General features: G+C 37.1%; 1 protein-coding gene across 10 annotated transcripts in view; it reads left to right on the top strand.

The window, feature by feature from the left end:
- The window catches only part of EML5 (EMAP like 5), a 160,065-nt gene that overhangs the window by 63,117 nt on the left and 70,440 nt on the right, over positions 1-26,508 (top strand). For all 10 annotated transcript variants that reach the window (XM_027552678.1, XM_027552677.1, XM_027552675.1 and 7 more), the window contains 9 exons: positions 1,114-1,370; positions 2,490-2,702; positions 12,292-12,459; positions 13,129-13,235; positions 13,739-13,857; positions 15,844-16,030; positions 21,179-21,284; positions 23,540-23,633; positions 24,586-24,686. In XM_027552678.1, coding sequence (XP_027408479.1) covers positions 1,114-1,370; positions 2,490-2,702; positions 12,292-12,459; positions 13,129-13,235; positions 13,739-13,857; positions 15,844-16,030; positions 21,179-21,284; positions 23,540-23,633; positions 24,586-24,686 — 1,352 coding nt within the window. The remainder of the gene's footprint in view (positions 1-1,113; positions 1,371-2,489; positions 2,703-12,291; positions 12,460-13,128; positions 13,236-13,738; positions 13,858-15,843; positions 16,031-21,178; positions 21,285-23,539; positions 23,634-24,585; positions 24,687-26,508) is intronic.

Genomic DNA, 26,508 nt, shown 5'->3' with positions numbered 1-26,508 from the left:
GCTTTAGGCTCAAATAGGTATCACTCTTCCTTACTCCCTTCCTGCCTGTAGTCTGAACCCTTTTTCAGTGTTTCTTACAGAACTTCATGCATAACCTTCCGAGCACTCACTGCATTTTCTTAGCTATGAAGTATAATTACTTTGTCTCCATCTCTCACAGAAGATGAGTTCATATTCATACCCCATGAGTCTAAAACAAAGTTAAATACTTAGTGTTTCTGAAAGAAATATGAATTTTATTACTTTGAATTGTCTATTTGGGAACTGTAAAAATTGGGAAATAGCCATTTAAACTTCTATTCTTGGAATTATCTATTGGGAGCATTTCAGATGGGTAATGCAAAATTTATTTGGAAAAAACTCTGTGGCAACAGTTGGAAATAAGACCCTCGCCTCCCCCTGCCCCTCCCTTGCCTCCCCCTCTTCTCTGCCTCTCCACCACCTCCATGTGCTTTCAAACTCAGCAGTATTCAGCTGCTGATCCATTTTTATGGCCACTACCAATACCTGTATTATTCTGGAGAGTCAGTTATAAGGCATCATTAAAAAAAATGTTTAACACTGCTGACTGAAATGATCGCTAATTGGGAAGAATTGTGTTCTATTCAAAGAGGTCAGAGAGGTTGAACTAAAAATAACATGGTAGCTATATACAGATATATATTCAAGTATATTACTGAAATCAATGTCTCCTTTATTTCCTGGGTATAATTTTGTACATTTGGTTCATTACAAAAATTTAATTTGAATATCATGGTGTTTATAATTAAGTATTTTTTTTATAAGCTCAGTACTTGTAAGAAGCTTCATCATAAAAATCCCATGGCTTGATTTCTATTTTTGTATTACTTTGGAAATTTAATATGAATCTCTGAACTACTTAAAATTAAGTAATTTAGGAACTGAACTTTAGCATTTTTCTCTACTTCTAGCATGTATTGTCCTCATATATTTCTGTTCAGCAAAATTATTCCTGAATTAACACTACTTGTATCATTTATATTTATTTTATGGTTTATAAATACTTGATACAGTCATTTTAGACACATTGGAAAACTGAACTAATTCTGTAGTGACGTTTTCCCCCATGGTCTCTCTTGTTTTTCTTTATAGAGATATGACAGAAGTTGTGCATATTAAAGATCGGAAGGAGGCAATTCATGAGTTAAAGTACTCACCAGACGGAGCTTACCTTGCCGTCGGCTGCAACGACAGCTCAGTCGATGTTTATGGGGTTGCTCAGCGCTACAAGAAGCTCGGGGAGTGTGTTGGGTCACTTAGTTTCATCACTCACCTAGACTGGTCCTCAGACAGTAGGTATTTACAGACGAATGATGGGAACGGTAAAAGACTTCTCTACAGGATGCCAGGTAAAAACCCTGCAAATTTTATACAATTTGTAGATTTTTAGTTCCTTTAAAATATCTTAGATTTTGCTGGAGGCAGAGTGTCAGTTACATTTGAGTATAGGACATCAAAGAAAATCTGAGCTAATATTGGAGGCATTGTGATCTCTTCTACAAGTCTGCCTTATCATTTGAAATCCTTTGGTTCTTAATTAAAACTTTGTTTGGAGGATCTAAGACATACTTATTTTATGTTGAATCCCATGCCGTACGAGTAGCATATGGTGAAGTCCTAGTATGTATTAGAAAGTCAAAATGTCACTTTTAATGGATGCAGCTAATTAACTAAATATAATGGGTATAAATGTCTGACTATAAATTGTTTTGTCTTCTGTTATCATCTCAAACTTTGCAAATATTAATAATGTAGCTAACAAACTAATTTTGAAAAACAGACTTTTCATGAAAGCTTTAAAAAGAGAAGAATAAAGACAGAATCATCAAAATATCTCTCAGTACTTTAGTATGATGCTTAATGAATTAGTAACTATATTGCAGTACTTTATTTAATAAGACTAGCTGCATAATTAATATATCACTCAGTTTTTGTTAACAGTCTGTATCTTACGAAGACTGACCAATCCTGAAGTCATGTTGCCTAATGTAAATGTATTACTTGTCATTCATCCTTCTTTTATGATCCTTTCAATTATCTTTTTTTTCCTCAACTATGTATCTTCTTAGGTTTCTTTTTTAATACATGATTTGCTACTTTCTTATAACTTTTACTTTTCCTTCGAAGTTACCCCATTGTGACTAATCTATAGCATGACTTTAATATAGTTCAGTTTTATTGTCCACATGGGTGACCCTGCTAAGCTACATCATCATCAGAGCTATATTTCTTTGAATCAGTATAATATTGGTAGTGGCTTTTTTTTTTTTTAATTTTATCCTTGCACTTAATTTTCTCTTTTCCTTACTGTAGTCACTTACCTATTCATGTATTCTCCTTTAACTGGATTGGAAAGATCCTTAAATTTTGGAATTTACCATGTTATCAGTATAACTTATGCTTGAGTAAAAATTAAAGGAAGTAACTTCTTAAATTAATACTAATTAATTAAATTAATTTATTTTTAGGAGGAAAAGAAGTGGCAAGTAAAGAAGAAATAAAAGGTGTTCATTGGGCTTCATGGACATGCGTTTCAGGCCTTGAAGTAAATGGAATTTGGCCCAAGTATTCAGATATTAATGATATAAACTCAGTAGATGGGAATTATATTGGCCAAGTTTTAGTTACAGCTGATGACTATGGAATTGTAAAATTATTTCGATATCCTTGCTTAAGAAAAGGTATCTTTTCTTTCAAAATAGTATTAATTCACCTCTCTCTTACAAAAGACCTTTATGTTCTTTTTTTTTTTTCAACTACAATTTTATTTTATTTTTAAACTTTACAAAATTGTATTAGTTTTGCCAAATATCAAAATGAATCCTGTATACCTGTGACCTTTAGGTTCTTACAGAAAATTAGTCTTGAGATAAATAAGAGGGTTTATACTCTTTAAAATATGTGTGGTGACTCTCTGGTGAAAGATATCATGAAAGTGAACAGAAATAGCTACAATATTTTGGCAATTAAGAAATTATTGTCATGTTATTACTTTTATCTTTGGATATGAAGTTTTTATTAGAAAGTTTTTTTTGTTGTTTTTTTTTTAATTTAAATTTATTTATTGTAACTGGAGGCTAGTTACTTTACAATATTGTATTGGTTCTGCCATACATCAACATGAATCCGCCACGGGCATACATGTATTCCCCATCCTGAACCCTCTTCCCACCTCCCTCCCTGTATCATCCCTCCAGGTCATCCCAGTGCACCAGCCCCAAGCATCCTGTATCCTGCATCGAACCTGGACTGGTGATTCTTTTCTTATATGATATTATACATGTTTCCATGCCATTCCCCCGAATCATCCGACCCTCTCCCTCTCCCACAGAGTCCAAACAACTGTTCTATACATCTGTGTCTCTTTTGCTGTCTCACATACAGGGTTATTGTTACCATCTTTCTAAATTCCATATATATGCGTTAGTGTACTGTCTTGGTGTTTTTCTTTCTGGCTTACTTCACTCTGTATAGTAGGCTCCAGTTTCATCCACCTCATTAGAACTGATTCAAATGTATTCTTTTTAATGGCTGGGTAATACTCCATTGTGTATATGTACCACAGCTTTCTTATCCATTCATCTGCTGATGGACGTCTAGGTTACTTCCATGTCCTGGCTATTATAAACAGTGCTGCGATGAACATTGGGGTACATGTGTCTCTTTCAATTCTGATTTCCTCGGTGTGTATGCCCAGCAGTGGGATTGCTGGGTCATAAGGCAGTTCTATTTCCAGTTTTTTAAGGAATCTCCACACTGTTCTCCATAGTGGCTGTACTAGAAAGTTATTTTTGAATTCATATATTATAAATGGGCTAATACTTTACCTCTTTCTTCTTAAAGTTATTTTTTCTTTCTACTTCCAGAATTATTTCATATAGTCAGAATATACAATGATAGTTATACTTTTCTTATGACTTGTTATCTTTACTCATTTAACTTGCTGAACGTATATCTCTTATGAGACATTTTTCTGACATTTTCTTAAGAATTCTGATGAAGTAGCCAGCTGTCTAAGCTTAAGTTACAGTTTGGAGTCTATTGGTTTGTTTGTTGGTTTTTGAGAAAGTGTTTTTGCTTAAACCCTTAACATATATTGTTCTGATATTTATTTTTCATAACTGGCAGTGGAAGAAAATTAAGGGGTCTTATCACTGGTTATTTTCTACATATTTTATGTATGACCTCTTTTTCTTGGGTGTCTTTTAAAATGATATTAATCGATCTGTTAATAGACATGAGGATAATTACATGAAATACTCTGTTATTCATTTGTTCCATGCCTTGTTCCAGAAAGTATTTGAGTCAGCTTATGGCAAGTCTCTCAGCACTAAAATAATTATGTAAGTAAAGAATTCATACCAAGGGAAATAGAAATACCATGTTAAAGTCAGATAAAGAAATTGACAGTAGTCAAACATCAAAACTGAATCTGAGCTTCCTGAAACCAAAAATAAAGTAAAGCACAGAATAATTTTCACTGTAGCTATTTAAAAAAAAATAAAACCATGCTACTCAGAGAAAGCCAAGTTTCTTCTCAGATTTAGTTTTCTAAGACCTCTCTCCTATAGTATGGGGCCTTATATTAGGTACAGTTGAATATATTCTTAAGAGTATCAACATCTATAGCAGATGCAGTCATAATTTTCACCTGGATGTTAATAAAAGTGGTTGGAAAAATGTTAAAATGGAATTTAGTAAAAGGTAATTTTGGAAACAGCAGAAATAGTTTTATTCAAATAGTTTAGGTAGTCCACTGATGTTAAGGTTAAGGGCCCACATTTCCCAGAAGTCTAGATCGGTATTTGTTGTGCCTCTGCAGTCAAGTGTGAGCTCCAGATCTTGCCAGCTGTTTCATCTTGCCCATTTCTGCCTGCCAGTGTCAGCTTCCCAGATGCCTGTGAAAGTGCCTCCATGAATAATGCTGAGGATGTTAAAGGCTAGCTAAATCTCTAGCAATTGAAGTAACCTATTTCTGGATTCTACCACATAGCCAGGACATGAGAGTCACCGGGCACAAGTTTTATTGTGATGCAAATGATACTTGCCTATTTAGAAGATATGAGATTTAGTAAGATTAATCATGATAATATTCGTCTTAGACATTGCTTCAACTCATTGTTTCATATAGTGACCTCTATGCAGGAAAAAATAGTACTTTAATTTTCTGAATTTTCCTAATCAAATGGATGTGATTTACTCTCAAGTTTTATCTTTTGCAACAGAGAAGATAGTATTTTTATTGCTTGATAATTTTGTTTCATTTATAAAATATGTAGTAGTTTTCTGAATTGCTGTAGGAATATTTTATCAAAGTCTTTAAGAAAAGTTAGTCTTTTCAGTTACTACTTCAAGAATATAAGTATAAATTGTTTTTCTTATTTTCTCTTTTTTTAGATTTTTGTTAGACATTTGTTTTATGATAAGAGTTTTTATTTCTAGGCATTTGTGAGTCAGCTTGAGACTGTGGGTAGGTAATTGGGAGAGAAGACAAAACATAACAACTGCACATTTAAAAGATTAGTAGAAGTATTTTAAGATTGTGTATTTATTGAATTTACAAACTAGCATAAAGCTAGTAGTATCACTATAGAAAAAAGAAATTTTTTATATAAGAAATGGGCAAGATGAAACAGCTGGCAGGATCTTTTTTTTAGATTAGTTAGGCAGTTGTACATTACTTCATTGTGGTAAGTTGTACCATTGATCCAACTTAAGTTTGGGAAAGACTGTGTCTGATGTATTAATGTATTTTAGCTAACCACTTAGGTAATATCCATTATAATCTAAGGAGTAAAGCTTTTACAAAATGTGGAAAGAAGTTAACTAATAGAAGTTGCTTATGTTATAGAATCATTGTAATTGAAACATAAAATGAAGTTAACCCAGAATTTGGTGGTGGTTTAGTCACTAAGTTGTGTCTAACTCTTGCGATCCCATGTACTATAACCTGCCAAGCTCCTCTGTCCAGATTTTCCAGGCAAGAACACTGGAGTGGTTTTCCATTTCCTTCTCCAGTGGATCTTCCCAATGCAGGGATCAAACCCAGGTCTCCCACACTGCAGGCGGATTCTTTACTGTCTGAGCTGCCAGGGAAGCCCAGCCCCCTCAAATCCCAGTCCAAAGCATTACTCTTCTTTTTTTCTTTCTTTCTTTCTGTCTATTATTATCCCCTTCTCTCTGGATTCTTCTGCTCTTGACCATAATCCCTCTCAAATGATCAGGCATTTCCCAGGCGGCAGCGCTGAGGCTGTGGTAGAGGGCGAGGAGGCCAGGGTGGCGACGGGTGGAGAGGTGCAGGCAGGGTGATTTAGTCTGACCCCTTCATCACCGTTAATACTTGCCAAGACTCTTTCCATACTTACTGACAAATGAAAATTTATATTGGGGAAAAAAAATTTTTTAGATTCCAGGAGAAACTTCTTTGGAAAAACAAATATCGAACAATAAAACAGCTCTGTGACAGAGACTTCCCAAACACCACTTGCTTGCCTCAGATTCTGAGAGGCTGCTGCGCAGCGTGCTACGTGTTTGTCTCTCATTGCTGTAAAAACTGCTGTGAGACAAGCTACAGTTCCCGTGTTTATTCTCCTGTGTGGACATGTGGGTTCTCTGCAGTCTTTTGTTATAACTACAAGTTTTTCAGAGATGTATACTTAGGAGTGAAATTGCTGAGTCATAGAGAGTTTATAAGAAGATGCCAAACTGTTTTCCAAAATAGTTATACCATTTTACACAACCCTGTTGAATACATCTTCTTCCACACTTGGCCACCATAGTTTTTACTTGTAAATCTAGTTGGTGTAAATGATGTCACATTGTCTTAATTTACATTTCTCTACTACTTATAATAAGGTTGACCATCTTTGCCAATATTTTTTAATTTTCTGCACTTCCTTGTCTATCAAACACAAGTTCATATCTTTTGCCTATTTTTAGAGGTGTTTGTTTTATTGTTTAATGGAAATAATTTTATATACTCTAGGTACAAATGATCTGTAATTTTTATGGATTACAAATGTCTTTTCTGAGTTTGTGACTTGTCGTTTTATTTTCTTAATGATATCTTTGGTTGACTAGTTTTCCTTTCAGTGTACTCAAGGCAGTTTCTCCTTTTTTTCTGAACAATCCTGTTTTGTGTATAAGGAATTCTACTTTTTCAGTTCAGTTCAGTCACTCAGTCATGTCTGACTCTTTGCTACCCCATGGACCGCAGCACGCCAGGCCTCCCTGTCCATCACCAACTCCCAGAGTTTACCCAGACTCATGTCCATTGAGTCGGTGATGCCATCCAACCATCTCATTTTCTGTCGTCCCCTTCTCCTCCTGCCCTCAATCTTTCCCAGCATCAGGGTCTTTTCAGATGAGTCAGCTCTTTGCATCAGGTGGCCAAAGTATTGGAGTTTCAGCTTCAACATCAGTCTTTTCAATGAACACGCAGGACTGATCTCCTTTAGGATGGACTGGTTGGATCTCCTTGCAGTCCAAGGGACTCTCAAGAGTCTTCTCCAACACCACAGTTCAAAAGCACCTTCGGCACTCAGCCTTCTTCACAGTCCAACTCTCACATCAATACATGACCACTGGAAAAACTATAGCCTTGACTAGATGGACCTTTGTTGGCAAAGTAATGTCTCTGCTTTCAGTATGCTATCTAGGTTGCTCATAACTTTCCTTCCAATGAGTAAGCGTCTTTTAATTTCATGACTGCAGTCACCATCTGCAGTGATTTTGGAGCCCAGATAAATAAAGTCAGCCACTCTTTCCACTGTTTCCCCATCTATCTGGCATGAAGTGATGGGACCAGATGCCATGATCTTAGTTTTCTGAATGTTGACCTTTAAACCAACTGTTTCACTCTCCTCTTTCACTTTCATCAAGAGGCTCTTTAGTTCTTCACTTTCTGCCCTAAGGGTGGTGTCATCTGCATATCTGCGGTTATTGATATTTCTCCTGGCAATGGCACCCCACTCCAGTACTCTTGCCTGGAAAATCCCATGGATGAAGAAGCCTGGTGGGCTGCAGTCCACGGGGTTGCTAAGAGTCGGACATGACTAAGCGAGTTTACTTTCACTTTTCACTTTCATGCATTGGAGAAGGAAATGGCAACCCACTCCAGTGTTCTTGCTTGCAGAATCCCAGGGACGGTGGAGCCTGGTGGGCTGCCATCTATGGGGTCGCACAGAATCGGACACAACTAAAGCGACTTAGCAGCAGCAGCAGCTGGCAATCTTAATTCCAGCTTGTGCTTCTTCCAGCCCAGCGTTTCTCATGATGTTCTCTGCATAGAAGTTAAATAAGCGGGGTGACAATATACAGCCTTGATGTACTCCTTTTCCTATTTGGAACCAGTCTCTTGTCCCATGTCCATTTCTAACTGTTGCTTCCTGACCTGCATACAGGTTTCTCAAGAGGCTGGTTAGGTGGTCTGGTATTCCCATCTCTTGAAGAATTTTCCACAGTTTATTGTGATTCACACAGTCAAAGGCTTTGGCATAGTCAGTAAAGCAGAAATAGATGTTTTTCTGGAACTCTTTTACTTTTTTGATGATCCAGCAGATGTTGGCAATTTAATCTCTGGTTCCTCTGCCTTTTTACTAGAGCTAAAAAAGATATTCTCCTATATTTTACATCTAGAAGTTTTAAGGTCATCAAAACACTATTCAGTTCAGTTTAGTTCAGTCGCTCAGTCGTGTCCGACTCTTTGCCACCCCATGAATCGCAGCACACCAGGCCTCCCTGTCCATCACCAACTCCCGGAGTTCACTCAGACTCACATCCATCAAGTCAGTGATGCCATCCAGCCATCTCATCCTCTGTCGTCCCCTTCTCCTCCTACCCCCAATCCCTCCCAGCATCAGTCTTTTCCAATGAGTCAACTCTTCGCATGAGGTGGCCAAAGTACTGGAGTTTCAGCTTTAGCATCATTCCTTCCAAAGAAATCCCAGGACTGATCTCCTTCAGAATGGACTAGTTGGATCTCCTTGCAGTCCAAGGGACTCTCAAGAGTCTTTTCCAGCACCACAGTTCAAAAGCATCAATTCTTCAGCGCTCAGCCTTCCTCACAGTCCAGCTCTCGCATCCATACATGACCACAGGAAAAACCATAGCCTTGACTAGACGGACCTTTGTTGGCAAAGTAATGTCTCTGCTTTTCAATATGCTATCTAGGTTGCTCATAACTTTCCTTCCAAGGAGTAAGCGTTTTTTAATTTCATGGCTGCAGTCACCATCTGCAGTGATTTTGGAGCCCAAACAAATAAAGTCTGACACAGTTTCCACTGTTTCCCCATCTATTTCCCATGAAGTGATGGGACCAGATGCCATGATCTTCGTTTTCTGAATGTTGAGCTTTAAGCCAACTTTTTCACTCTCCACTTTCACTTTCATCAAGAGGCTTTTTAGTTCCTCTTCACTTTCTGCCATAAGGGTGGTGTCATCTGCATATCTGAGGTTATTGGTATTTCTCCAGGCAATCTTGATTCCAGCTTATGCTTCTTCCAGCCCAGCGTTTCTCATGATGTACTCTGCATATAAGTTAAATAAGCAGGGTGACAATATACCGTCTTGACGTACTCCTTTTCCTATTTGGAACCAGTCTGTTGTTCCGTGTCCAGTTCTAACTGTTGCTTCCTGACCTGCATACAGATTTCTCAAGATACTCAAAACACTCAAACACTCAAAACACTGTTAAATGGGAAAAATCTTTTGTCACATTACTACAATTTAATGAAGAGATTTAGCTTGTGTTAACTTTGTGTTAAAATACACCCCAAAATAAATGAGAAAAGAAATGAGATCACTGAAACATAAATATTGCAGTATATTGCTTTATCCTCACCAAGAATTGTCATTCTCTTTTCATTTAAATTATGAAAGCTTCTGTAACCATACTAGCTTTTCTTGGTAAATCTTTTCTCTGAGATATTAGTCCTATTTGAGGACATACTGTTTAGGTCTTACCTGTTTTTTTTAATCATTTCTTATCATAGGTCAGTATTAATAATGAAGGGCCTTTGAGAGCTTATAATCCAATTTATACTAAAATAGAAATGTAGTCTAAGAGAGGTTAAATGATGTACTCAAGCTCCTGTCCTTTTAAGTCATCAAGATAATGCTCAAACTCTAGTCTTTTGATTTCAACTCTAATATTCTTTACATCAGACTTTTTGTCCCCTTTAATGACTCATAATAAGGGTTGGAGTTCATGCCCTCTCAGTACTCTTCTTGCCTCCTCTAAATCTAGAGTTTCAGTTCAAGTGTATAGGCAAGAGTGAGGGGAAATAGAATCTTTTTTTTTTCTTTTCCTTTCTTTCTCTTTTTCAAATACCTAATGAACATTTCTATGTGTCAGGCGTTAGAGGTGTATGATAAATTAGATACCATCCTATCCTCAAAGAGCTTATAGTTTATTAGAAGGGTTACCAAGTAAATAGACTATTGTATTTCAGTGTCATAGTCACATGGGGTAATCACTGGGAATTCTGGAAGCATGTAAGAGGATGTCGTTGGTCTTGGTGAGTCAGGGTCACTTCTTAAAAGATAGGATATCTAAGGTATACTTTTAAGATAAACTGTTTATCATAGTTAAACAGTATTGGTTATTGAATAGTCATTAATACAGTCAAAGTATTTCTAATACTTTGATTAGAAATAGCTGGCTTCTCTTAAACTTATTCCATAGCTTCCTTGTTGAATTGCCTTGGTTCTTCCAGAGCAATTTATCTTAGAAAAGTCACAGAGAAAATAACTTGGAAAACCTTACAGGATTATCTGTACCTTTCTTGGAGCTGTTAACCCAATACAGTTAAATAGAATAGGTGCTCGAATAACTCTTCTTCATTTGCTCTAAACATAACAAAATTAGTACATTTAAAAAACTTGGAATTTATTTGCTAAAATTTCTGGCTTTAATGTTTAGAACGCTCTGGTGCCCAAGAGTATGTGAAGGGCCCCATCAAAGGAAGTAATAACCAAAGTCCTCTTGACAGGCAAATAATGCATTCTCATATAAGAAGGATGGGACTCAGTCTTAACTTACCAGACTTTGTGGAGTGAATTGTGGCAAGTTACCCATCTAGAAGGTTACTGACTTCTATTAAGCTACATAAAAAATTGATTCCTGAAATAATAGCATTTCTCTTGGGTAGAAGTAAATTGTAATTCTTATAGTTTTGGTTAAAACATTTATTCTTTGATTAAGATGGCTATCCCTAATTTCATGGCCAAGGTGAAAGTTTTTCTGAAGTTTATAATTGATGGATCTTTGTCATACTGAAATACAGGCCTTATATAACTTCATATAAAGCTTTTAAAACATTGTCAAAATGAAGTCAAACATTATTCTGTTTACTGTACTCTCACAGGGACATGGGCATGTTGCCAAATATCAGGTTTATCTAAGCAGAATATAGAAAATGTATTCTGAACTTTAGAATCACAAAAATGGTTCCCATCATCACACGGATTTTGTTAAAAATTAGCCAGAAAGTTAAACAACTCGTTTACAATTGGAGAAATCCGTTTCCGAATGCTGCTACTTAATATCACTAACGATAGAACTGTGCCCTGGGAGTGATGTATCCAAAAGGACACGTCACTGTCTGTGCAGAAATCACATCTGAATCTAGTCATTAAAACAGTGGGCAAACCCACGTTGAAAGACATTATACAGAATACATAGGTTTAAAAATGACTGTAAAAGACAGTTGTTAGGACAACTGAACATTTTTTATTTTGGTTATATGGTATATTACATTGATTTTTGTATACTATACCAACCTTGCATTCCTGGCATAAATCCCATTTAGTTTTGGTGTGTAGTCCTTTTTATGTGTATTTTATTGATGACTTAAGCTTTAACAGGATATTCCTCAGCTAGGGCTGAGAATAGTGGGGCAAGATTAGATTGGTCAATGTCACTTAAGACTGAAGGCCTCAGGCCAAAACATTCAAATATCCTAATATGAAAACATTGTGAAATGAAAACTCTAGTTGCTGCAGGCATTTCTTAAAGCAGTAAGATAATGCCTCACAACCCTTGTGATTCTTACCAAATTATATTGTGAATCAGTAGAGCAAAGAGTTCTACCCTTCATGTACACTCATTCATTTGTTCACTGAGTTTTTGAATTAATATTTTTCCCCTTTGATCATAACTAAGGTAATAGAAGTAGGAGGCATTGGTTCAGGTAGAGAAATTATTGTTTATATTGGCTTTTGTGTGTATTGGCATTTGTTTATCAATTTAAAGGTATATTTTTGTTATAGGGGCCAAGTTTAAAAAATATATTGGCCATTCAGCTCATGTAACGAATGTGAGATGGTCACATGATTATCAGTGGGTTATTTCTATTGGTGGAGCAGATCACTCTGTCTTTCAGTGGAAATTTATTCCTGAAAGAAAACTAAAGGATGCTCTTCACATAGCACCCCAAGGTGAGTAGTACATACTGCCTGAACAATTTTTCTGGCAAATAACTCTTCATGTAACTCCCAAATAATGATTTTACCACTGAAATGTACACTAGCCTTATGTTAACAGTACAGATTATTATTAGTGGAAATTTTAAATTAAAATATTAAGTCTATATGTTTAAAGTCAAATGTCACAGAGCATGGACGACAAAGTACTTTGGTTACACTTTAATCTAGCTGATGAGTGAAAAACATCCATTAATAAAGCAAGTATTTAATATAGTCTCTGGGAGATGGGTTTTATATTTGTTTTTGGTTTTTTTTTTGACAAGAAAAATGATCTAATGTCAGTTCCTCTCTTACGTGTCATTTTTTCTAGCTGTTTTTCATGTTAATTATAGGTTATATTTACTTATATTTGCACAGAGATTTAAATATGATGTAGCGGTCATTGGGGAGCCAGTGAAGGGATTTAAAGGAACTATTGAGTTTGCAGTGAGTGGAGAGGAAGAGAATATGTAGTACAGTTTACTGACATCTGTGTCACTTGAATAGGTCATTTCATTTGATTGTTTCATAGCCTGTCTCCATGTCAGTTGGCACAGTCAGCTCGCAATCCTTAATTTTATTGTGCTGTTTTGAAAGTGAATCTTACTTAAACAAGTAATGATGCATTTTTATAAATTACAGAAAGTCTTGCAGACTCTAATAGTGATGAATCAGATTCAGACCTGTCTGATGTTCCAGAACTGGATTCTGAAATTGAGCAAGAGACCCAGCTCACTTACCGTCGGCAGGTAATTTTTATTACCACATGAGCTTTTCCTGAAAAAATTTCTTCTTTATCTTGCTCCTTGTTTACTCATCTATTGTTATCTTTCGTGGTTTGTAAGTTTCCAAGAAATGTATGGCTGTTTCCCTCTTTCAGAGTTAAAGTATAGTTGTATAAAATGTTATTTATATTAAGTGCTTGATATACTAACTGTGCCTGTATTGTGTTTTATTATATAATATATGTGCTTTTTGTCACAGTACACTTACATTGATTTCCTTTAAAATGTTCTCTTACGAAGTATAAAAAATTCACGGAAACTGAATATGTATCTGTCAGTTTGATACTTAGACAATGTAAATTAGTTTGTCTTTCCAAGGAAGTAAATTTCAAAAAGAACCTTCCTATTTTAGTTATTAAAAGTTTAGTGATCATAGTTACGCAATGTCTGAAGTTACATTAGGAATCTACAACACCTTTATTAATTTATATTCTAAGAATATTTCTACTTATGTACATTATTTAAAGGTTTACAAAGAAGATCTACCTCAGCTTAAAGAACAATACAAAGAGAAACAAAAAAGTGGTACTTCTAAAAGAAGAGAGCGGGCTCCAGGAAATAGTATTCGGTTACACTTTGTTCACGGGTACAAAACAACTACTTTTCATTTATGTGTTTGAATTTTGGTTCACATTTACCAGCTGTGTGACTTTGAGCAAGTCACTTAACTTCTCTGTCTCTGTTTCACCATCTGTAAAATGGAGATAACAGTGCTTTACTTCATAGGGTTCTGGTGAGGAGTAAATAAGTAAATACTTGTAGTGACTTAGAGCATTATCTGGCACATAATAAGCACTATATAAGTATTTGTTAAATAAAAAATTGTCTTGTGAAAATTTAGTATTTATAAGAAATTGATCTATCTTAAAACAAGAAAAAATAAGTGAAATATAAGAGATTATCATCTCTCCTGCTGCTGCTGCTGCTAAGTCGCTTCGGTAGTGTCCGACTCTGTGCGACCCCATAGACGGCAGCCCAGCAGGCTCCCCCGTCCCTGGGATTCTCCAGGCAAGAACACTGGAGTGGGTTGCCATTGCCTTCTCCAATGCATGAAAGTGAAAAGTGAAAGCGAAGTCGCTCAGTCGTGTCCGACTCTTAGCGACCCCATGGACTGCGGCCCACCAGGCTCCTCCATCCATGGGATTTTCCAGGCAAGAGTACTGGAGTGGGGTGCCATTGCCTTCTCTGCTCCCCTAAATATGTCTAATTTGGAATGATATTGTGGCTTGTTTTAGCCTAAGCAATTTGGCCTTCATGTCTTAATTTCAATAAAATACTGTCTCTGGGTTCTCTTAGAACACCTGGCAATCCTGGGCTCACATTTCATCCTGGGACACCAGAGTCTCCAATCCAGCTCTTTCCTTCCCTTCACCTTGTAATCCTCTTACCTGGCTTATAATGTTTTTAAGAATTTGAAAACAGATTTATTTAGTAAAAGCTTTTTTACCTCCAGTGGAAGCATTTGGGGGTTTTTGTTTATTTTTGTTGGAGTGTGGTTGATTCACTATGTGTTAGTTTCAGGTGTGCAGCAAACGGAATCAGTTGCACATACACATGTGTCTACCCTTTTTTAGACTCTTTTCCCCTGTAGACCATGATAGAGTATTGGGTGGTGTCCCCTGTGTCATGCGGTATGTCCTTATTAGTTACCTGCTTTACGTACAGTGTGTGTATGTCAGTCCCCATCTCTCAGTTTATCCCTCCCCTCAGTTTCCCCCCGGTAACCTGTTTGTTTTCTACATCTGTGACTCTGTTCTGTCTTGTAAGTAAGTTCACTGGTACCATGTTTTAAGGTTCCACATGTAAGTGACAGTACATGATATTTGTCTTTCTCTCTCTGACTTGCTTCACTCAGTGTGGCAGTCTCTAGGTCCGTCCATGTTACTGCAGATGACTCAAATGGCAATATTTCTCTGCACTTAGGTTTTATGAATTGGGTTTCTTTGAAGTGCAAATCAGGTTCCTATAAATGGAATTATATTGGTCATTTTTAGAGGACCTAGCTACTTTTTTCTGGACGTATATATTATTTTTAAATCGTAGTTTAAACTTATTTTTGTTTATATATATATATAATATTTTCATTGTTCAACAATGTGTGTAAAAGGATACACTCTGAAGATCTTCTCCCTACATCTGCCCTCCCAGCTATCATTCCATCTTACCCAAAGGGAATTACTTTTACTTAATTTCAGAAATATTTATGTATAATACAAGTGTACATTTTATGTATATGTATTTATATATAATAAAAATGTACATTCTTTTCTATACCCTTTCACTTGTAAAAAAGCAACTTTTTGCTTTATAATATTTAAATTTAGTATTTATATTTATGCAAATAGTAATGTACAATATACACTTTTCTGTACTTTATTTCACTGAGTATTGTACCTTAGATTTAGGTGTCTGTAATCAGAGCAGTTCACAAAAGTTTTGGGATCTGAGATATTTGTATTTTTTAAAATTATTTAATATCTTGTAAAACTGGAAATTAAACATCCTCTGTATAGTCCGTATTTACCAGTGAAAGACCAAAGTTAATGTTATATGATATATTTTCTATATTTAGTTACAGAGGTTATGACTGTCGAAGTAATCTGTTTTATACTCAAATTGGTGAAATTGTATACCATGTGGCAGCAGTGGGTGTCATTTATAATCGCCAGCAGAACACACAGCGTTTTTACCTGGGTCACGATGATGACATTCTCTGCCTGGCTCTTCATCCTTTGAAAGACTACGTGGCAACAGGCCAGGTAGGTCCTTTGAAAGACCATGTGATAACAGGTTAGACAGGCTAGACCTTCGGGTTTAAAGTTAGATTAGTCCATTTTTTTTCCTTTTGTGTTCTTGGAAATGAATTCTTTAGAATGGGATTTTATTTTCATATTACAAATGAAAATTCTTTATTATAGTTTTCCTTAGAGTTTTATTGTTTTACTTATTATTATAATTTGAATTTTGAACGGTGAGCTCAGGGTTCACTTCTTTCTGTCAGAATAATATTTTTTTTTTAATCTGTGAGTAACATTAAGGTAAGAAGTCTGATTTTTTCATTATCTAAAATAAATTATCTAAGAAATGTTCTGTAACAAATAGGACGACTGTGTTTCTATTTTTCTATCATGATAGTAACATGTTCAGGTTTACCAAGGGAGAAAACACAGAAAAGTCATAACTGATACACCTCTTTATATTCTTATTCTTAGAGAAGGAAAGGAAGGGGTGTACCTATAAATTCTCACTGTGTTTAAGCACTTTACTCTGTGTAAGCATGTTACTAATTTCTTAATGTATATTTGCTTTATTCTCACCTCACCTATATGAGAGTGAAACCATTTGCCCCCAGCTTATAAATGAGGAATTTTAGGTTTAAGGAAAATACATGATTTTCTCAAAGATCTCTCAGCTGCTGCTAAGTCGCTTCAGTCGTGTCCGACTCTGTGCGACCCCATAGATGGCAGCCCACCAGGCTCCCCCGTCCCTGGGATTCTCCAAGCAAGAACACTGGAATGGGTTGCCATTTCCTTCTCCAATCTCTCAGCTGCTCCTGCTGCTGCTAAGTTGCTTCAGTCGTGTCCGACTCTGTGCTGCCCCATAGACGGCAGCCCACCAGGCTCCCCCGTCCCTGGGATTCTCCAGGCAAGAACACTGGAGTGGGTTGCCATTTCCTTCTCCAATGCATGAAAGTGAAAAGTGAAAGTGAAGTCGCTCAGACGTGCCCGACTCTTAGCGACCCCATTTTCCAGGCAAGAGTACTGGAGTGGGGTGCCATTGCCTTCTCTGAATCTCTCAGCTAATACGTAGTAAAAACCCAACATCCTCAGTCTGTCTGGCTTTGAACACTGGGTTAAGGATACCTTCGGGGATATATTGAGGGCAGGGGCAGGCAGCTTGCATCATCCCAGGTAGCTTCCTTGAAAAGTGAGAAAACTCTTTCTCTCTCCCATCTCCCCTCCCTGGGTTTGCATCTCCCCTCATTGTTTTTTTCTCCCCTTCCCATCCCTTCCTCCTTTTCTTCCCCTTTTCTTCCATTCATTCAAAAACACTCATAGAGCATGTGCTGTGTGCCAGGAAAATCTCTGGGAATATAAATAAAACATCTTCTTGCCATGGTAAAACATTAATAATCTGTGAGGGAAGGCAAACATGCAAGAAAATTGTGATACAAGGTCAGAAGTATAGATCGGGGCTTCTTACCTTGGAAGTGTTGACACTTGGGGCCAGATAATTTTTTGTTGTAAAAATAATTGGGTTTTTGTGCACAGTGGAATCCTGTGCATTGCACAGTGTTAGCAGAGTATCTGACCTCTGTGCAGTAGATGCCAATCACACTGCCCCCGACTTGTGACAAACAAAAACATCTCCAGACAGCGTTTGGAAGGCAAAAGTCACCCCTGCTGAGACCCACTATTAGGTGTGTATAAAGCCCTCTTGAAATATAATATAGGACTGATTAATCATGCCTAATGGAATGGGAAACCCTCATAGAGATGGTGCCATTTGAACTCAATAGTTTACCTGACAGAGGGGAGGTTGGGGAAGGTTTTCTGTTTTATTGTATAACAGTGGAGCAAAAGAAAAAAAAGAAAAAAAAAACTGAAATAAAACATAGCTTCTTTAAATAACTGTGAGCAACCTAAAGTACAAATCTTAGAGTTATTGGTGGACTTTAGTGGGAGAACTAATTAAGTGGGTTAGCGGGGGCCTCAGGGGTACCATTTACCTTCACTGCTAGTTTATGTCAAGGTTCCTCTTAACACACAGTTATGTGCCTATTGTGTGTAGCAAGGATCACCTGCAGTGCTGTAGGAAGGAGTTTGGACATTATTCTGATACTCCTGGAATAAGACTGTAAAAACTGGTCATTTACTACCATGATTCTGGCATTTTAGGGAATGTGGGCCAAATTAAATTAAAAGTCAGGATGCCCACAGGATATCCCTGGATAACCAGTGTAGGGGAGGAAAACCTTACCTCTTCCTATCCTAGACTTTTAGCTGGGATTCTGACAAAAAGACCAGGTTTCCCTGGTGGCTCCGATGGTAAAGAACCTGCCTGTAGTGCAGGAGACCTGGGTTTGATCCCTGGGTTGGGAAGATTCCCCTGGAGAAGGGAATGGCAACCTATGCCATTAACAGGAGCAATTCATATCACCTGGAAGAAACCTAAACCAGAAGTAACTCAAAATGGTGATTTAGAATTCCAGCTTATATAGAAAATAGTAGATCTGAAGAGAAACGTCAGGACAGAGGAAAGTGTTTAATAACTTAGTGAAACGTTGACTGATCACAGTGTTGTTTTTTGTTATATATTTATAGAAAACGAACCTCAAAATCAATGCTAATTGGCAGCCCTATTATTTCAGGAGTTGCCTTTATAGACAAAGTTATTATGTAATATAGCTTAATCTGTATAGAGAAAGTGATTACTTGAGTCCAAAGGAATAATTAAAGTTTAAGTCCTGTTGACCTGCTTGGTGAAAGCTGTGAAAAGAAGAGAAGCGAAAAGCAAAGGAGAAAAGGAAGATATAAGCATCTGAATGCAGAGTTCCAAAAGCGAGAAGAGATAAGAAACCCTTCTTCAGCAATCAATGCAAAGAAATAGAGGAAAACAACAGAATGGGAAAGACTAGAGATCTCTTCAAGAAAATTAGAGATACCAAGGGAACATTTCATGCAAAGATGGGCTCAATAAAGGACAGAAATGGTATGGACCTAACAGAAGCAGAAGATATTAAGAAGAGATGGCAAGAATACACAGAAGAACTGTACAAAAAAGAGCTTTACGACCCAGATAATCACAATGGTGTGATCACTGACCTAGAGCCAGACATCCTGGAATGTGAAGTCAAGTGGGCCTTAGAAAGCATCACTATAAACAAAGCTAGTGGAGGTGATGGAATTCCAGTGGAGCTATTTCAAATCCTGAAAGATTATGCTGTGAAAGTGCTACACTCGATATGCCAGCAAATTTGGAAAACTCAGCAGTGGCCACAGGACTGGAAAAGGTCAGTTTTCATTCCAATCCCAAAGAAAGGCAATGCCAAAGAATGCTCAAACGACCACACAGTTGCACTCATCTCACATGCTAGTAAAGTAATGCTCAAAATTCTCCAAGCCAGGCTTCAGCAATACATGAACCGTGAACTTCCAGATGTTCAAGCTGGTTTTAGAAAAGGCAGAGGAATCAGAGATCAAATTGCCAGCATCCACTGGATCATGGAAAAAGCAAGAGAGTTCCAGAAAAACATCTATTTCTGCTTTATTGACTATACCAAAGCCTTTGACTGTGTGGATCACAATAAACTGTGGAAAATTCTTCAAGAGATGGGAATACCAGACCACCTGACCTGCCTTTTGAGAAACCTATATGCAGGTCAGGAAGCAACAGTTAGAACTGGACATGGAACAACAGACTGGTTCCAGATAGGAAAAGGAGTACGTCAAGGCTGTATATTGTCACCCTGTTTATTTAATTTCTATGCAGAGTACATCATGAGAAACACTGGTCTGGAAGAAGCACAAGCTAGAATCAAGATTGCCTGGAGAAATATCAATAACTTCAGATATGCAGATGATACCACCCTTATGGCAGAAAGTGAAGAGGAACTCAAAAGCCTCTTGATGAAAGTGAAAGTGGAGAGTGAAAAAGTTGGCTTAAAGCTTAACATTGAGAAAACGAAGATCATGACATCTGGTCCCATCACTTCATGGGAAGTAGATGGGGAAACAGTGGAAACAGTGTCAGACTTTATTTTTGGGGGCTCCAAAATCATTGCAGATGGTGATTTCAGCCATGAAATTAAAAGACGCTTAATCCTTGGAAGGAAAGTTATGACCAACCTAGACAGCATATTGAAAAGCAGAGACGTTACTTTGCCAACAAAGGTCCGTCTAGTCAAGGCTATGGTTTTTCCAGTGGTCATGTATGGATTTGAGAGTTGGACTGTGAAGAAAGCTGAATGCTGAAGAATTGATGCTTTTGAACTGTGGTATTGGAGAAGACTCTTGAGAGTCCCTTGGACTGCAGGGAGATCCAACCAGTCCATCCTAAAGGAGATCAGTCTTGGGTGTTCTTTGGAAGGAATGTTGCTAAAGCTGAAACTGCAGTACTTGGCCACCTCATGCGAAGAGTTAACTCATTGCAAAAGACTCTGATGCTGGGAGGGATTGGGGGCAGGAGGAGAAGGGGACGACAGAGGATCAGATGGCTGGATGGCATCACCGACTTAATGGACATGAGTTTGGGTGAATTCCGGGAGTTGGTGATGGACACGGAGGCCTGGCGTGCTGCACTTCATGGGGTCACGAAGCGTCGGACATGACTGTGTGACTGAACTCTACTGAACTGAACTGAACCTGCTTGGTGCTTTAACCTCTCTGCATCTTTGTTTGTACCATTATCTTAGCCTGTAATGTACTTGCTTGCTTCTCTTTTTGTCCAAGACTTACACTTTTTGAAGGCCCAGGACAAGTAACATAATATCCATGAAGATTTTCTCTACAGCCTTTCATCCTCATTAAGCACATACCAGATGTTTTTATTTTCCCAGTGAGTTTGCAGAATTTATCTAATTGTCTTAGTGCACACTAGCATACATTAGGTTGCTAACACTGCCAGTAGTAGGTGCTCAGGAAGCATTATCTCTATTGATGAAGTAGAGTATAAGGTTTAGGAGCTATATAGTTCTAGAACATTCCTATAAACCCTGAACCTAGTCTCATTAGCTTTTCAACAAACGTATGGGAAAAATGTTGATCACATAATCTTTATATTTTTTACTTGAAATCTGTAGCAAATATGACAAAAGTTGCAAAATATCTTGTTTTATTTTGTTTTGTAGGTATGAAAATAAATGGTTTAATTGCATAAAATGACTTTTATCATTCTTTCTATTTTAGGTAGGTAGGGATCCCTCAATTCACATATGGGACACGGAAACCATTAAACCATTGTCGATATTAAAGGGCTACCACCAATATGGTGTCTGTGCTGTTGATTTCTCAGGTAAGGGAATTTCTGTCTCAATAAGAATGATCAAAATTCAGAGGCAGTATACAGTATTTTTGTCTTAATCAGTGTTGCCTAAACTTGTCATTTAAAAATGACTTTCATGAGAGACTATCAAGAAGGCAGATGGATCACATTGTAAAAGACCTAGGATGTGAATTTCATTCTAAATGTATGAGAGGTCACTGGAGCTTTAAAGAAGGGAATAAGGTTATCTGATTGGCATTTTTAAAAAAAAGACCAATTATCAAGTGTGTATACTGTGATCGTAGCCTATCAAGACTATGAAAGTGTGGGTTTGCCAGCTGGTTTATAATTATAATGTAATGAGTGTAATTTTAATACCCATTATTATAAAGATGTTTTTATTAAAATAAAAGATGTTTGTCTATATAAACTCTGGAGACGTCTCAGATACTTCTAGTGGTATATGTGTCCCACTTGGGCAAACCCTGATCTCCCTTAATGTTTTTCAGTCACAGAGTAAACTTTGAAAATGTTCAGGGTGAAAGCAGGGCTTCCCTCATAACTCAGTCACTTAAGAGTGTGCCTTCGATGATTCCTAGGTTGGGAACATCCCCTGCAGAAGGGAATGGCAACCCACTCCAGTATTCTTGCCTGGAGAATCCCATGGACAGAGGAGCCTGGTGGGCTACAGTCTTCGGGGTCACAGGAGTCGGACATAACTTAGTGACTAGACCACCACCACCACCAGGGTGAAAGCTAAGAAAGAAAGAGATGAAAACTAAAATACTTGTTTTATAACATTTCTTTGAAGTGACAGTTCTAATCTGTCCTACAGGAATAACTTTAGGTCTCAAAGTTAAGTCTTTGCTACACATATAAAAGTTGAACAACTACACCTGGATCTACAGTGAAGGCTAGGGTGTTGATTGGAAAGAGGGGTCAGTTCAGTCCCTGCATCGTGTCCAACTCTTTGCAACTGCATGGACTGCAGCTCGCCAGTAGGGAAAGAGGGGTGAAATACCTTTAATAGAGAATTTTATATTAAGAAACAGTAAAGTTGTGCTTTCTGCAGCTCTGTCTGAAGAGATGGTGAATTATTCATAGTAGAGTTTGGGAAGGAATGTATTTACACGTACACATATCTGCCAAAAGTTAGGAAACGGAATTATAGCAGAGTCAACGGGAAAATTACAACTGGTAGCAATAACAAACCAATTAAGGTTTGCAGAAAGTATGGCAGAGTGGCAAACATTTTGTTACAGATTGAATCTTTCCAACTTCTAAACACATGCACACTTGCCAGAGTGGCTGACTTAGCTCAATCACTTGTCTAATATCCGTTACTTGTTACTTGACAGTAGTAACAACTAACGTAATTGATCTTCACTAAGTCATTTTTTTTTTCACAACAATCATATTAATGGCAATATGTAGTTGTGGTGGTTTAGTCACTAAGTCATGTCCAACTCTTGAAACCCCATGGACTATAGCCTGCCAGGCTCCTCCGTCCGTGGGATTCGCTGGACAAGAATACTGGAGTGGGTTGCCATTTTCTTCTCCAGGGGATCTTCCCAACCCAGGGATCAAACCCGGGTCTCCTGCATCACAGGCAGATTCTTAACTGACTGAGCTATATGAGAAGTTATAACCTGTATCTTTTTCACTTGACTTACGTTTTATAATTCCTATGACTTCTTTCATCACAGTAGAGTTCCTCTGGTGAATTTCATTGGTGTGTATCGCTTCTTCCTTCTTTCTTAGTTTTCTCTTTCCTTCTCATCTTTTAAATACCTTTTTCCCACTTTCCTTATCTTCCTCCTTTCCCCTATCCCAGGCTGATAGATAGATGAGGTAAATGAGATCAGAGGAAAAGTCAGCAGATAAATGCACTGAGAAACTACCCTTCCCCCTTATGAATCCTGCTTTTTTCCGAGCTATGTGCATTGTTGTTTAGTCACTAAGTCATGACCAGCTCTTTTGAGACCCCATGGACTGCAGCCCACCAGTCTCCTCTGTCCACGGGATTTCCCAGGCAAGAATGTTGGAGGAGGTTGCCATTTCCTCCTCCAGGGGGGTCTTCCCAACCTAGGGATTAAATCCAAGTCTCCTGCATTAGGAGGTGGATTCTTTACTATTGAACCACCAGGAAAGCCCAGCTATATGCATGCCTACCATTTAACATTATTTTATAAAATTTTAAATATGGCACTGTGGTGACAGCATACATACTGTTTTTATCTTCTGAATGTTAATGGTCAGTTTGTTTCTCTGATTAATTTTCAAAGCGGATGGGAAACGTTTGGCTTCAGTTGGAATAGATGATAGCCACACTATTGTGCTGTGGGACTGGAAGAAAGGAGAGAAACTTTCAGTAGCAAGGTAGGGAAAGAAACTTGATTATCACATTGGCAAAAGACTGAAATTCCTTTGGACTTAAATTTTTTTTAAATTATAACACTTTTGAAATGAAGTAAACATGTTACATCTTTAGTTGCTGCTGCCTTTATTACCATTGAATAAATAGTGTAATTGTGGTAAAAAGACAGATGATTTCAGAATTCATTTGTAGGTTTATCCTTTATGAACACACTTATTCATGTAACTATAATATATTGGAAGTACCTATTATCTAAAATGTCCACTTATAGGTAGATAGAGTGAATTTCACTGTAAGATAAGCTAATCTGTAGTCATTTGAAAACATGATAAAATGCTTATGTATTTGAGTGAAAGGAGATACATATATGCATATCACAAAGAAGCTATAGATTATTTTCTGTTGTAGTTTTCATTTCCTAAATTTCTACAGTGAGCATTATTATTTCTGTAATAGTAAAAATATTAACAATTGCTTTAAAGGAGGAAATAGTCAGCAGTGTCAGAGACTATTTTTTAACTTTGAGTTCCCTAAAGAGATACATAAAGCATTTTTAAAATATAGATAAATACTTTTCTCATACTATGTAAACAGTACCCAGATAAAAGATAGTTTAAGAGGACTTTGTAAAGATTATATTAAGCTATAACTGAGTACTATTAAAAATTTTTTCTTTAACTCATTTATGCCACAAATGACATTCTCTTTGCACAGTACTATAGTAGATGCTACCCAAAACAAGTTCAGTTCTTACTGTTCCTTTTAAGAGTCTGTTGGGAAGAGTTAATAGATTAAAATAATGACAGAATAGCAGATGTACAAAAGCATGATCACATAGCCCAGGTGGACCAAGCATTTAGTAATGGAGTAATCAAGATAGGGTATGGACTAGGCAAAAGGTTATTACAGGAGAAATTTATCTTTAGTGTTAAAGCATTTCTGTATTTATTTCAGAGGAAGTAAAGATAAGATTTTTGTTGTAAAAATGAACCCGTACATGCCTGATAAATTAATTACAGCTGGAATTAAACACATGAAATTTTGGCGTAGAGCAGGTAAGGAAGTGCTTCTGTTTTGTTCCCTTTGAAATTTTAAGTAAGTGTTACTTTTGAAAGTGATTTGATAAAGTGCAATGTGGTATTGAAATGTGGAATTCAGTCAGTAGTAATGTATCAAACATGTTGGTTTTTCAGTTTTGACAAGTAGCTACAGTATATTAAGATGTTAATGTTACAGGAAGCTGGGTGGGTGAGAAGTATATAGGACACTCTGTGTTATCTTTGCATCTCCTATGAAAATCTAAAATTATCCAAAATAAAGTTTATTTTAAAAAACAATCCACAGTTTTCTTGATACATTTTAAACAAATATTTTATCATCATTTATTGGCTGCACTGATAGTGTTCATATTTGCAAAAAAAATGTAATTTATGAAATTAATCAAGTGATGTCCAGACTTCCTTCTTCTATTAAAGACATGTTTTGTAGTCCTAACTAAAAATGAAAATTTTTCTCAAAATTGTTTATGTGCTATAAAATGATATAGAAATAGAATGTTTTATTACCTTAATAATTTAGTAAATTACTGATAGTAGAAGTTCACATTTTAAAATTAAAAAGTCTCTTTTCCAAATCATATAGTATACTTAGAAGTTCCAGCAGTTTGACAAAGTCTCAGTACACTTAAACTTTTTGGACATGATGTGAAGTTACAGAGAGGATGAAGCGCAGGTTAGGAGAGAAGAGGGTTGGTGACGGTACTTCCCAGGGTGAACTAGCTTTCAGATTGTTAACTGCTTTGAACGTGAGTCGATTTTCAGATTCGAATTTAATACTTTGTCACAAATTCACTGTATCATAGTGTTCTACTAATACATTTGCAAAGTGAAAAGTAGTTTCACATTTGTAATTTTCATTCCCATATGTTTAGACAAAACTTTTAAGTATCTTAGTAACTTGGAATTGCAAATACCCAGCAAGGCAAGTAATGCTTATTATTGCAATATTGAAAAAAATTAAATTGTAAATTTGTTGGAAATAAGAGACTTAAAGAAAGCATATATTTAAACTGAAAAGACTTGCCATTGAATATGTTTTTTCCTTAATTTTGAATAGACATAAAGTAGACCTGAAACTGCACCAGGAAAGGATCGATGTTAAGATTTTGGTGCATTTCAGCATTTCTCACTTTTGCAGTTCTGATTCAGAGTTCACTAGCCAACTGGGAAACAAGTAGCCACTTTATTAATCTGAATAAATGCCATCTGACTATCTTCTACATGCATAGCTTTATGTACATGAAGTTAAAGATGACTTAGGACTGAGACTGAAAAGGCGTCTTACCTCCTGTCCCAGACACAATCTTAGAGAAGTTTACTCTACGGAGCTTGCACTGTCTTCCATGGCTGGTGGGGCCGGGAGCCACTGGAAGTTTTTAAATGCAGCAATGACATGAACTTGTACAGTATGGACATTCTATGCTGTGTGTGTCAGGAAACTCAATAATGATCATCTAAAGCGGAGGTGGAAAGCACCGTAACTGGCCAAATTAGTAAATATTTTAGGCTTTTCAGACCCAGAGACAAAAATCAAGAATATGATGTAGGAACTTACAGGACAAGAGAGAAAACTCCTACCCAGGTGGGTTTTCTTCCCTAGTTTCTACCCAGTTGCTGTCACCTAGAGACATTCCCTGTAAGACCAGTGGTGAACAGGACTGGCAGGTTGGGCTGGAGGGACCATGGCCAGCCTCACCCTGCCCTGGCGACAGTGATTCTCGTGCGTCTTCTTCTGGAAAGCACTGCCCTCTCAGTTGGGCAGATGGCCAGAGGCAAGGCAGTTCTGGGACTGTGATTTCTCTGCTAAGGAAGGGCCCAG

The sequence above is a fragment of the Bos indicus x Bos taurus genome, chromosome 10, assembly GCF_003369695.1.
Source record: "Bos indicus x Bos taurus breed Angus x Brahman F1 hybrid chromosome 10, Bos_hybrid_MaternalHap_v2.0, whole genome shotgun sequence".
Classification (NCBI taxonomy): domain Eukaryota; kingdom Metazoa; phylum Chordata; class Mammalia; order Artiodactyla; family Bovidae; genus Bos; species Bos indicus x Bos taurus.
The sequence above is the reverse complement of the archived record's forward strand: the minus strand, read 5'-3'. Positions and strand labels throughout refer to the sequence as shown.